At 34.1% G+C, this 12,917-nt stretch overlaps 1 protein-coding gene across 7 annotated transcripts in view; it reads right to left on the bottom strand.

The window, feature by feature from the left end:
• AGO3 (argonaute RISC catalytic component 3) overlaps nucleotides 1-12,917 on the bottom strand; it is a 126,449-nt gene that overhangs the window by 52,166 nt on the left and 61,366 nt on the right. For all 7 annotated transcript variants that reach the window (XM_067725471.1, XM_067725472.1, XM_067725473.1 and 4 more), the window contains 4 exons: nucleotides 5,584-5,718; nucleotides 1,327-1,414; nucleotides 1,054-1,201; nucleotides 507-626 (listed from right to left, as the gene is read on the bottom strand). In XM_067725471.1, the coding sequence (XP_067581572.1) occupies nucleotides 507-626; nucleotides 1,054-1,201; nucleotides 1,327-1,414; nucleotides 5,584-5,718 (491 nt within the window). The remainder of the gene's footprint in view (nucleotides 1-506; nucleotides 627-1,053; nucleotides 1,202-1,326; nucleotides 1,415-5,583; nucleotides 5,719-12,917) is intronic.

Genomic DNA, 12,917 nt, shown 5'->3' with positions numbered 1-12,917 from the left:
CAGTTTTAAAAGTAGTATTGATGTCTCTTTTCTCCCCATTTAGAACAAGGAGACAGCTTAGAGATCCCATACGGCTGGAGCTGTCTTATATTTCTTTATTCATCCTGTACGGTTACCAGTGTTTACAATGGAGCTAAGCCATCCTACTTTGTGTGTTAAGACTCTCACCATTGCTAGTCATAAAACTTTGACTTTTCTTCCTTTTCTCTTCCTCTTTTAGGTGGAAGGTAAGGAAGGTCCAGTTTGCTAAACTGAAACATTAGTTCTGAGAGTATCTGTTCTGAATCTAATTAAAGAGCTTGGGGTTAAATTAGAAGGATCTAGTCTAACCCTTTTCATAGAACCCACTAAGATTCACCCCTAGAATACCACTAGATTACTTTCATAATCTCTTTTAATTCTGACAGCCCATGAAATGGTAATAAGGTATCAGTTGATAAGGACATGGTTCTTTAGAGCTCACCCTCATATGTTTTTAATTTTCATTTCTAGGGTTAAGTACTAACCAATCTGCTAATTTCCTCTTGTCTATCTGGTGCAGATCTTGCTGTTGCTTTGATCATAGTGGAGGTTTGATTGTCCGTTAGCTTCTTGATACATCGTTGCCCTGCCACAATATTACAGACCTACAAATGGAAAAAAGTTTTGTACTAGATACATACATCTTTCTTAAAATTCTGAGTGCCAATTACATGTGAGATTAAATTTTAATATCTACTCCATTAAACCACTTCTGTTTAATATCATGTTAAGTAAAAAAGCAGTAAACAATACTGCTTTACAGTATGATTATAATTAGGTAAAATATACACTGCATAAAAAGGCTGAAAAGAAGTGTACCAAAATGCTAACAGTGGTTACATTTAGAGTGGTAGGACTGTGGATGAATTTTTTCCCATATTATTTTATAGCTGAAAATTTAGAATAAAAGGAAATTTAAAAACAGTTCAGTCTCCAAAATAAATGTGAGAGTATGAAGTAAGTTATAGGTCATTAAAAACCCCAACAGAACGATGAATAAGAGGATATTAATAAGCAGCCTAAACACATTACTTCTAGTGGCAGATAGGTATGTTTCTGCTCCTGCCCCACTTGCAGACAGGGAAGGTGTGGGTACTTCAGCTGAAGAGTATACTTTTCTCTGAAATACTGTGCTACTGTTCTCTCCACAGTTTGGCCATTTTCTAACTGTAAAGGAAAGCTGGAAAAAAAAAATTACACATTAACAACTCTTATCTCATTATGAGCCAGCAAAACTCCCAATCTACTAACTAGAGCAAGCTGCCTCACATCATCTCTGCTCTGACAAACACCAGCTTTTCTTACGTTTGATGACTGGCAGGCCTTCTTGTTACATTACAAACACGGTATTTCCGTCTCATTGTTCCACAATGAGTCACTTCAACCTTCAGACCTGTTCCCAACAAGAAAAACTGAGGTTATAGAACTGTCACATGTAAAATATTTATAACTATAAAGCCTGTTCACTACTATAAAAACTCAAATTCTAAACAGAAAATCTGTGATACAGGCAATGTGATATTAGCAAAGGATTTTATATATAACATTGTTAACAACGGTTACAATCATGATAGACCTAACTCCAAACCTTTTCCCTATTCTATCAAGCTATTAAAAAATAGTATAAAATTTGCAAAGCCTGTATATCAAGGGATAAAGTTCTCCATTAATTAAAAACCCTGCTTATAATGCAGGTTTTTATGCTGGTTGAGGGAAGGAGCAAAGGGAGTTATGATAATTCTCAAGATATTCTATAACCTTCAAAGTATGTGATATCTGATTTGCCCAGTAATCACATACTGACTGAAGATCATAATTTCATATAGCTGAAGAAGAAAGTCCTTCAAAGATTTTTAATGCAGGAAGGAAAAAAAAAAAAATCCCAGGCCCTTTTAACAGAAGTGGAGTGACAATTTCGCTGAAGGATAATATAGTGATACAGTTCTTTTACTACTATTAGAAAGCAAATGCAACCAAAATAATTCCTAGAACAGGCAATCCAGACCGTCTTATGGAATCAATGATCTCTTTGAGAATCTGATGAAAGCAATAAATTCTCAGAAAAATGCAACATACACTTAATTTAGCATATGATTTTAGATGTTTGTGGATCTGTACGTCCATTTGTGGACCCTAGGGGTTTGCAGATCCTAGGCCTGCTTTAGAAAGTGAAGCTGTGGGCTTTTAAAATACTGGCTGAAATTCTTTGGGATGAATTTTCCTATGCAGTGGTGTACAAAAGAATTTTCTGAGATGATGGATTGTTCTACATCTGTGCTAAAATCACCAGCAATATGTTACTGCACACATGAAATGTGGCTAGTGTGACTAAAAAACTAAAATTTTAATTTAACTTTAATAAATTAAAATTTAAATAACTACATGTGGCTAGTGGATACTCTTGGAGCTACCTAGAGAAGAGTTAACAAACAGATACAGTGGCTACTGGTCACAGATAAGCAACTCCATTTCTAAGGCCTATACTCCAAAGGAGGAAAATCTAAAAAGGGGTAGATGGAGGACAACTTTTAGTTCCCTGATAGTATTTACAGTTATACTTTTGTATTATTTTCCTTTTATATCTGTGTATCCTATAGTGCAGAGGTTCTCAACCAGAGGTGACTCTGACCTCCAGGGAAGGTTTGGTAATGTCTGCAGACATTTTTGATTGTTATGACTGGGGGTGCTACTGGCATCTAATACATGCTAGATTTTGGAATGCTTGGATCCAGGGATGCTGCTAAATTATACTGCAATGCACAGGACATCACTACCTCCCATCCCCAACCACAACAAAGAATTATCCAGCCCAAAATATCAATAGTGCCAAGGTTGAGAAACCCTGATACAGTATAACTTATTTTCGTATCTACTAACTGCAGAACCAAACACAAAGTTCAATCATAGTAATATTTTCTTATGACATATCAGCATAAATTAAGATGTTAAGTGGACACAGTGTCACTGTACCAGATTGGTATGAGGTTTTCTTAAGAACTACTCCTAATTGAATCAGTGAGAAATAGTTTTCATTAGTAACTACCTTTATAAAACTAAAATTTCAGATCAATTAGAGCATTTACTATGCCTCTATAAATAAGACTAGGAAATACTACCAAGAGAAGGCCTTTTAAGAAGGAAACACCAACATATGAAGTAAGCAAGATGTAAAAATATTGTTTAGGGGGAAAACACGATAGAAAAATTTAAAACAAATTTCTGTTATCTATACCACTTAGCAATTTGTTTTCAAATCTTCCCCTTGAATTAAAAAAATTATCAGTAAGGTTCTACAAGCCTACTAAATAAGTTTTTATCAAAAATAAAATTGATGTAAAGCAACTATACTCCAATAAAAATTAATAAAAAAGTAAAATAAAATACTCTTACATACATATGGTACTTTTACCATAAACTTCCTCCAATATTTCTGCTATTTAACTATGATGAATTACTGCACAAAGAAACCACCCTAAAGTTACCATTAAATATTTAGGAAAAAGTTCAACTAGAACCAAATAATATTGTACTAGGAAATCTATTCATCATAGCACCCTTTGTATCACTATTTAACAAGCTTCATCAAATTCCTCATGCCAACTAAAAATTAAACCCAAATACATAATACAAAACATGTAACTTTGATTCTCTTGTGTAATTGAGGTAGGAATACATGACGTACTTTAAAGAGTCCTCTTTAAAAAAAAAAGCCTTCTTGACTCTGAATGGAGGAAAAAATCATCAGTATGTCAGTTAGATCCAACTCAGATTTTTCTACCCCAAATCTACAGTCATAGGTGCCTAAGGATTAGATCCAAATCCAGGGGTTAGCAAAAAGCTGAAATTTTAAAAAATGGACTAGATAATTCTCTGCCCGGGTCCCTCCCCAAACCCTCCATCCAACAAAAAATGTTTTTGGCTTTAATAAATCAAATATTTAACCTATAAACTTGGCTTTACCTTCACTATAACATCAACTTTATAATGCTTTCTAGTCATTTTTTCAGTCATTTCTTTGGCCCCCTGAGCAGTTGAAGTTAAGATCGAGTCCATGCTCTTCGGGCAGCAGTTGAATCCTTGTTCTGTACATCTTGTATTTTCTGTGATAGAGTGGTGATATGAGTTGATTGCATAGTTACCGCAAAATAATGTAAGTGACTTCATGATATCAGAGGTGGTAACTAAGCAGCAACTCCACTGGAAACCATGGCATTTAGATGATCACATATTAATGGTGGGTAATGCACTACCTCCCAACAATGCTAACTGTGCAGTTAATACAGATTATGAAAGGACAATGGTATGATTGCAATATAAGAATATATAACACTTTCTTATTCTGACACTTAAATAACTTGAGATAAATGGATGCCTATTTTCAAAGTAGGAAGAATTTTCCTTTAAATGTTTTATTACAATGACCATCTCTCTCCTGGTTACTAAATGGCAAAGAATAAAGGATTACTGGAGCAAGTAGGATGTATTCAACTATACTAACTGATTTGGGGAACTGAAAGATGTTCAGAGAACAAACTTCAATGCTTCATTCAAACCACAAGCTAAAAATTGCCTGTAACAAATAGGTAAAACCTTAAAATAAAACGACATAATTATTTCTGACAATTGAAGATCTAACATTTAGTTTAAATAGAATTTATACTATTCATTCTAATTAGAGAATATCTAATTTCTCTTTGTGTCTAAATAATAAAGAACTAAATACAGTGGAGTCACATCTTACATGAGGATTAGGTTCTAAAGTCATGAACAAGGCAAGAATTTTACGTAATCAAAATTACTGTTGAAAAATCCCTTAAATTGCAGATAAAGTACACTATGTGTGGGTTTGCACATAAAAGTGTACATGTATATAGAAAGCAACAATTATATAAACAATAAGTATATACAAAATATAAATTTTAGGAAACAATTGAAATTTATTTTTAATTTTTCTCTTTGGAAGACTATGTAGAGATGAATTTGTATTAGTAAAATATACATACGATGCAACCCACTGTATACACTTTAGCTACTAACTATAAAATAGTCAAGATCAATGGTCAACTGAATAATGTATATGAAATTACTAAGTTTCAACTCTAGAACAACACATGAAACAGGCTAGTCCCATATCCATAAATTTACAAAGGAATAAAATATTCTGCTATCATTTCAGAAAAATAAAGAAGTCATTATATTATCGATAGAATATGTTCAAAGAATGGCTCCAGTTCTGAAGTGACAATGTTTTTGGAATAAACTTATTTTTAACAGTATCATAGAAGCGTTTTCCTAACAGACACTCTTATACCTTCAGCTAGTAAGGGAAAGTATTGACAAAAAATTAGCTAGTATCAATATTAATTCCATTACTTGGTATTTCTTTCATTGACACACTACCTAAGATGTTATGGTAATGAATTTAATGTGACATTTTATAATTAGTCCATATTTTTACCGGTGATGTTACATGAACAGATTTATATCTTAAAAAATTTCAATGAAAGTTTGTTATATTCATGCATTTTATAGTTAAGTTGTTCCAAATGCTAATTAACTCACCTTTTATCTCTTTGGTGAATTTTACCCGATGAGAATCAGTCAGCGGTCTTGGCTGCTCATCAATATTATGAATGTCAAGAACTTCACACATGAACTGAATTACAGGTTGTGCTTTGTAGAAGGCAGTGGCAGAAACTAAGAAGAAAAACACAAATAGTATAAATTAATGTTTCCTTTAAAAAACTCAAAAACTTGATCTTGGGCTCCATGATAATTAACTAATACAGAGTTCAAATTACCCTTTTATGTATACCTATATACATATAAAAATATTTCCAAAGTTAAGCTGTTTCAATTTGAACTGTTTGACTGGAAGACAAGCACAACAACAGAAAAAGCCTAATATTACAGTTTTTATAATCTATCTCTTATCATGGGTAACTGAATCATTCCATTTCCTACTACATGTACAGAGCAGTGTTCTGGCTATGAAACAAGGTCTGTAAGGGGACAAAGAAGGCCAGAGCACCTTAAAGAAGAAAAGGTTAGGTATTATTTCTTAAACAAAGCTTTTTAAGCCACCCTAGACTGCTTATCTATTCTAGCGAGAGCTCTCCCTGTCTTGCACAGATTTGAGAAGACAATGGTATTAAATGTTACTAGTGCTAATCCAAGCTACAGGTAGTAATAGTAAGGTGTATCTGCCCAATGTTATCTAGCTACAGTCAGCAGTCTTCCAAGAGCCAACAAGTACGATTTCTTAATCTTGGGTTTTGGAACTAGAAGAGCTTCACCAATAGTTAGTAGACCACCATCACTCATTTCTTAAATACATACTTACTGACTGCTATTATGTGCTATAAAGGCACTGGGGATACAGTGAAAAGTAAAACCAAAACAGACAATAAGCTACATGCTATCATGTTATTTTTTTATTTAAAAACATGCCTATTGTGGTGCTCTTTCTCTTACTCTCCTTGGTTTAGGATTAAATGTCTTCCACAAAATGTCCCTCATCTCTGGAAGGATATTTATCAAGGCTTTAAGTAGTTATCTCAGGTAGTAAGGCTACTGTAGATATTTTTTATTTTCTTCTTTTTGACTTTATCTTTAAATCTTCATTTTTTAATAGTGAGCACATATTACTTTTTCCTTTATTACAGAAATAATACATGAGTGAAGTCTCATCCTAAAAAATTTAAATATAGATATCCACAGTAAAGACTTCTGGTCTCCAAGTATCTTTAAGAAGCAACCATTATTAGTACTTAGGTATGTATATATCTTATTCTTTTAATATGCACTTAGAGATAAATATGCATATACAACTTTCTTTTTTAACATGAGATCAGATAATAAATGTTCTATGACTTCTTTTATTATTATTTTAAAAACTAACAATGTGTCTTAGAGATCATTTTATTCTGCAGTTTGGGTGCATGGTAATTAAGTGAATATATATTCCCTTCCCCTCTTATTGAAAAGCAACACAAATGATAAAACATTAGACACACTATTCTGGCCTTTGATTTCTTTTTTCTCATTATATATCTTAGAGATAGATCTATATGTACTAATATGGAACTATATCACTCTTTTTCACAGCTGCAGGATATCTCATTGCATGGACCTACTTCATGTCCCTCATGATGGAGAGTTATGTTGGTTTTGTACTTCCATCCAAATAAACTTTAGAAATACCTCCACAATTTCAAACTAACTAAAAAAAGAGAGACTGGTAAGACTGTATTAGCATTCTGGGTATCTTATTCAAATCCACAGTACTTTAAAAAAATGTATACATTACATTCTTCTATTAAAAAATGTGAGAATGTTGTCGTACATTAAAACAAGGCTGGCAGGATACATACCAGATAAGCACATATTGCTTCTGTGTTAATTAAAAAAAAAAGTGAATAAAGGAAAATAAATACATGGTAATTAACATGCTTATTTTGTCTTTCCTTTAATCCTACAGGTAAATTTTCTTCACTGGATTATTATAATACTAGCATTCACAACTAATGTGTCTTATCTCACAGAGTTGAAACTACTAAACAAACATTATTTATCCTGTTTAACATTCTATTAATTTTCCTTAGTGTTTATCCCACTGTTCTTCTAATCATTACTGTTCACCATCTTCCCCACAGCAATGTGGGCATCTGAGGTAAAAATTAAAGTTAGTGAAGGAAAGCTCTTACAAAAGATGCGATGAAATCAGTGAGTACAGTTGAATTAGGCATGAATTTCAATCAGCAAAGATCTGCCTCTCTATCCCTTGGTTAAATCCTTAACATTTTATAAACCTACATATTTATGCATTTTTTCCTTCTTTCCCTTTCACAAATCAGCTGAGTTTAACTGAAAAAGTAATATTTACATTTAATATTTTTAAAACCTATTAACAAAATATACTAAAGGAAATAAACATACACTAAAGGAAATAAACATACAATCATTTCTACAGATAATTACCCTCAAAGAAGCATTAGATAAAATTCAGCACCATAACTAAAAGTCTCACAGTACCAGGACTAGAAAGGAGCTTCCTTAATTTGATAAAAGTTATCCACCAAAAATCTATGGTAAATTCAACTTCATTTAATAGAAAGTGCTAGCTGGCACAGGAATGCAAGCTAAGAGAAGTAAAAGGTAAAAAGATTGGAAAGGGAGAAACAAAATTATTATTCTTCACAATATGACTGTCTAGAGAGAAAAGCCAATAATCTATAGATAAATTATAGAATTAGTTCAGTAAGGTTGCTAGATTTAAGATCAACATATAAAAATAAAATTACATTCTTATACACTAGCACTCAACTTAAAATGTAATTTTAAAAAGATACCACTTAATATCACAACAAAAAACCACAAGACACTTGAGATAAAATCTGAACAAAAGATGCATAAGACCTATAGAAGTAATAGGTATCTTTACTACTACAGAAAATCTAAATAAATGGAGTATATACCTTATTAGTATAAATTATTTGTAAGTTAATCTGCAAATTCAAGGCAATTTCAATCAAAATACCAATAGGATATAACCCCCTTGACCTCTGGAACTTAAGAAGCTGATACTAAAATTAACATGAAAGAGAAATGAAACAAGAATAGCCAAGATAGTTTTTAAGAATAAGGTCTGCTCTAACATTCATCGAGATCTGTTATAATCCAATTCAAGTCAAGAGACTGTGGGGACAGACACACAGACCAGTAGAACAGACTTGGAAGCCCACCTTATACAATATACAAAAACAAATTCCTATTCAGAGAACTGAACATGAAAAGAAAAATAAACATTTAGAGGAAAATATAGAACATCTTTATGATCTTGGAGGCAAGAAAGAATTTCTTAAGATATAAAAACTATCATAAAAAAATACCATAAACAAAGCCAGAAAAAAAAAAAAGACAGGCTATAGATATGTGTAATACATATAACAAATGATTACTATCCAGAATATATAATAAGTTCCTATAAATCAAGATAAAACAATAAAAGTGGCAAAGGATACGACTAGGCATTTCATAGAAGAGAAAATCTAAATGTCAAAAAACAAATTTTCACTAATTATCTTATTTGTAATTAAGGAAATATATACAAAAACTATATCAAGCTATCATTTTACACCAATCAAGATTGGCCAAAAATGTTAAGACCGATAACACAAGCTGACAACAAGCCAAAGGAAGACTGAAGAATGAAAGCTCTCATACAGACTGTAGGAATATAAACTGATATAGTCAGTTAGGAACAAATGGTAATTTATAGTAAGTTTGAGATGAGCATAATTTTCAACTCAACAGTTTCACTCTAGGACTTCCCTGGTAGTGCAGTGGTTAAGAATCCGCCTGCCAGGGCTTCCCTAGTGGCGCAGTAGTTGAGTCTGCCTGCCAGTGCAGGGGACACAGGTTCGAGTCTTGGTCCGGGAAGATCCCACATGCCATGGAGCAACGAAGCCCATGGGCCGTAACTACTGAGTCTGCGCTCTAGAGCCCGCGAGCCACAACTACTGAAGCCCATGTGCCTAGAGCCCGTGCTCTGCAACAAGAGAAGCCACTGCAATGAGAAGCCCGCGCACCGCAACGAAGAGCAGCCCCTGCTCACTGCAACTAGAGAAAGCCCGTGCACATCAATGAAGACCCAACGCAGCCAAAATTAAATATAAGTAAAATAAATAAATAAATTAAATAAATTAAAAAAAAAAAAAGAATCCGCCTGCCAATGCAGGAGACACAGGTTTGAGCCCTGGTCTGGGAAGATTCCACATACCAGGGAGCAACTAAGCCTGTGTGCTACAACTACTGAGCCTGCGCTCTAGAGCCCGCGTGCCACAACTACTGAAGCCTGCGCGCCTAGAGCCCGTGCTCCGCAACAAAAGAAGCCGCCGCAATAAGAATCCCGTGCACCGCAACAAAGAGTAGCCCCCCTCGCCGCAACTAGAGAAAAGCCCGGGTGCAGCAAAGAAGACCCAATGCAGCCATAAATGAATGAATGAATGAATGAATGAATAACTTAATAAAAACCCAAAAAACAATTTCACTCTATTGGAGTATATACTCTGCAAAAATTCCATATCTGTGAAAGGCAACATGAATGAGAATGCTTATTGTAGCACTGTTTATAATGGTAAAAAGAATGGAAACAACTTAAACACCAGCCAAATGGATAAATTTGTACTACATGCATATAATTACAATTAATGGGCAGGTGTTAGAATTCAGATAAATACAATTGAGAAGTAGAAAACTTGAGAGGAGTTTGGTAGAAAATGCGATCTTACCAACTACTTAGATTGCCATTATCTAGATATGTATAATACACAACTAAGGCAAAAAAATTTACCAAAATAGACTAGATGTCTAGAATACCAGTGGGATAGTCTTTCAATTCATGAACATAATATCTCTGAATTAATTAACGTCATTCCAGTTTCATTAAGGTTTTGTGATACGTTATAAGTCATTTATTAATAATTGATAAAAATTTTGTTGCTGTTGGAAATGTATCCTTTAATCTTTCATCACTTACTAACTTATTATTTTTTAAATTTTATTTATTTATTTGTTTTTGGCTGTGTTGGGTCTTCGTTTCTGTGCGTGGGCTTTCTCCAGTTGTGGTGAGCGGGGGCCACTCTTCATCACGGTGCACGGGCCTCTCACTGTCGTGGCCTCTCTTGTTGCGGAGCACAAGCTCCAGATGCACAGGCTCAGTAGTTGTGGCTCACTGACCTAGTTGCTCTGTGGCATGTGGGGTCCTCCCAGACCAGGGCTTGAACCCGTGTCCCCTGCATTGGCAGGCAGATTCTCAACCACTGCGCCACCAGGGAAGCCCACTTATTTTTTTAATTAGGTTTATTTTCTTCTTTTCATGGGTAACAGTGTTAGAATAATGAGAAAAGGATAGGCTTGGAAATGAAATAGATTTTAATTCTAGATCCAGACTTGAAATTCAGAGAAATCATAATTCATTCATTGCAAAATTAGAAAAACATCTAGTACTTATAGCATTAGGGTGAAGATTCAATATAAGGTACCTACTTGTGCCCAGAACATGGCAGGAGCTCATCAGAGCTCTTTTTCTCATCTTTGAAGAACTGTCTACTCATGTCTTTTGCTCTCTCATTTACTGAGGTTTTAATTCTAGGCAAAATCATTTTGTCAATGTAAACTAACTCCTTGAAGAGGCTGATGGGAGAATGTTCCATGAAAAAGTGATTAGGATTCTTGAATTTGCATTTTACTGTGTCAAAACTGAAAATTTTTATTAGGACGCAGCTAAAATAACAGATGTGAAAAAAGAAAATAATAAATATTTGCCATATTTAAGATAACTAGGACTACAAGTACCAAAATGAGCCCAGGTCCAAATGATGAGTATAAAATAAAGCAGTAAATAATGTTGGATCCTGGTAAAAACATAACTACAATTATACTTTAATCTCCTGAGAGGTTATGTGCCTTAATTTTATATGTATACTTTCATTGCTCTGAAGATATAAGAACAGAAACTTATTATACAATGCCTTTTTATGGTAATAGTGAGCAATTAAGAGGTCACATTAAACATCTTGGTGTGTCTATTATTACCTAGCAAAATAATATTAACATAGTACTCAGGAGATATTGATAGATGAAAGGATTGCTTTTCTTTTTCTTTTTCTATTTTTAATATAAAATATCACATATTTACTAGAGTGTCACTAAACAAATTATAAAGTGAATATCCACATAACCAACATTCATATCAAGAACTAAATATTGCCAGCATCCTAGAAACCTCTTCCCTATCCCTTTCCCAACCTTAACTTCCCCTCTCTCTGCTAGAGGTAACAAAAATCCTGGCTTTTATGGTAATCACTTCTTTTTCTTTATAGAATTACAACATAAGTACAGATCACTAAGGACCACAATTTAGTTTTCCTAGTTCTTGAATGTTATGTAACTGGAAACATAAAGCATGTAATCTTTTTGAGTCTTTTGCTAAACACTGTTTCTAACTAATCTATATTAATTAAATGTAACTGGTTTCTTCATTTTCATTGCTCTAACACTCTGTTGAAGAAATACACAATTTATCCACTCTGATGTTGATGGACAGGGAATTCCCTTGCAGTCCAGTGGTTAGGACTGGGAACTTTCACTGCCAGGGGCCCAGGTTCAATCCCTGGTCAGGCAACTAAGGATCCCAGGCGTAAGCTGCCCCACGGCAAAAACCAAAACCAAACAAAAAACCAAAAAAACCTGATTATTAATGTTGGTGGACAGTTTATGCTGGCACTTTCCTTTGGTTATTAGAATAAGGTTATGAATATTCTTATAGCCTTTTTTTTTTTTTGGCTGCACCACGCAGCATGCGGGATCCTAGTTCCCTAACCAGAGATCTAACCTGTGCCCCCTGCAGTGGAAGAGTGGATTCTTAACTGCTAGACCACCAGGGAAGTGCCTAGGTGGCCTTCTTGATATATGTAAACACGTATATTTCTCTAGTAGAAAAGGCAATATCTGAGTAGAACTGCTGAGTCATTAGGGATGTGTGTCTCTGACTCTCCTAGATAATGTCAAACTCTTCCAAAGTGGTTTTAACAAATAACTCTCCCACAAGCAGCATTTAAGAGTCACTGTCGTGACAAATTTTCACCATTAGTATCGTTAGACTTGAATTTTAGCCCTTCTGGTGGATGTGTAATGGTATCTCAGTTCAAGAAAAAAAACAATTTGAGGTATAACTTACATACAATAAAATGCATTTCAATTGTAAAGGTTAATGATTTTGACAAACGTATATACATCTATGGTATTACCACCCCAATTAAGACAGAACCTGTCATCACCCCAGAAAGTACTTTCCTGCCCCTATGCAATCAGCTTCTGTCACATCTGCCACA

Source organism: Pseudorca crassidens, chromosome 2 (assembly GCF_039906515.1).
Source record: "Pseudorca crassidens isolate mPseCra1 chromosome 2, mPseCra1.hap1, whole genome shotgun sequence".
Taxonomy (NCBI): domain Eukaryota; kingdom Metazoa; phylum Chordata; class Mammalia; order Artiodactyla; family Delphinidae; genus Pseudorca; species Pseudorca crassidens.
The sequence above is the reverse complement of the archived record's forward strand: the minus strand, read 5'-3'. Positions and strand labels throughout refer to the sequence as shown.